This window comes from Tupaia chinensis, unplaced genomic scaffold (assembly GCF_000334495.1).
Source record: "Tupaia chinensis unplaced genomic scaffold, TupChi_1.0 Scaffold000178_1, whole genome shotgun sequence".
Taxonomy (NCBI): Eukaryota; Metazoa; Chordata; class Mammalia; order Scandentia; family Tupaiidae; genus Tupaia; species Tupaia belangeri.
Genome location: NW_006159653.1, coordinates 2,034,323 through 2,034,866, shown reverse-complemented (window position 1 = coordinate 2,034,866; position 544 = coordinate 2,034,323). Strand labels below are relative to the sequence as shown.

Sequence of the window (544 nt, the reverse complement as noted above, 5' to 3'; positions counted from 1 at the left end):
CGTTCTTTGCAAAGGACTGGAGGTAAGAACGCAAGCCCGTCTGGGGAAGGAGGACCGGGGTCGACTCCCAGAACCGGAAGGTCAACGGCCCACGCGCTGACACCGTGTCTAGAGCGTGTCCAGGGAGGAGTCACCAGCCTGGGTGCAGACCGCGTGAGAGGGGACCGCGTAAGTGCGGACGTGACTCCGGCCGCTGGGGAGAAGCCAGTCGCCCCGCAACCCCCACCACCGCGCTTCCGCGAGGAGCCCCGCCCACGAGACTTCGAGAGAACCCAGCCAATCAGCAGCCGGCCTGGTCCGGGTTACTCCATTAAAGGCCTCCGTCACCTAAGCTGACCACTCGCCTCCAATGGGCGAGCTGTTCGCAGCCGCCAATGAGCCGCTGCCCTACGTCCTGCGCCGGCTCTCCAGAGCCTCCGCAAGGTTTCCGCAGTGAGCCCTTCACTCCGAACGCCGGTTGGCTCACTACCAACCAATCAGACACGCCTTTAGAGCCCACAGCCAATGGCCGCTTGCCTACCTAAAACTGTTGGCCCTCGGCTCC

General features: G+C 64.3%; 1 protein-coding gene across 1 annotated transcript in view; it reads left to right on the top strand.

The window, feature by feature from the left end:
* Positions 1 to 349: 349 nt before the first annotated feature.
* Positions 350 to 544, top strand: part of PGP (phosphoglycolate phosphatase) — a 2,941-nt gene continuing 2,746 nt past the window's right edge. Inside the window, 1 exon segment of the mRNA XM_014586995.2 lies at positions 350 to 432. Coding sequence (XP_014442481.2) covers positions 350 to 432 — 83 coding nt within the window.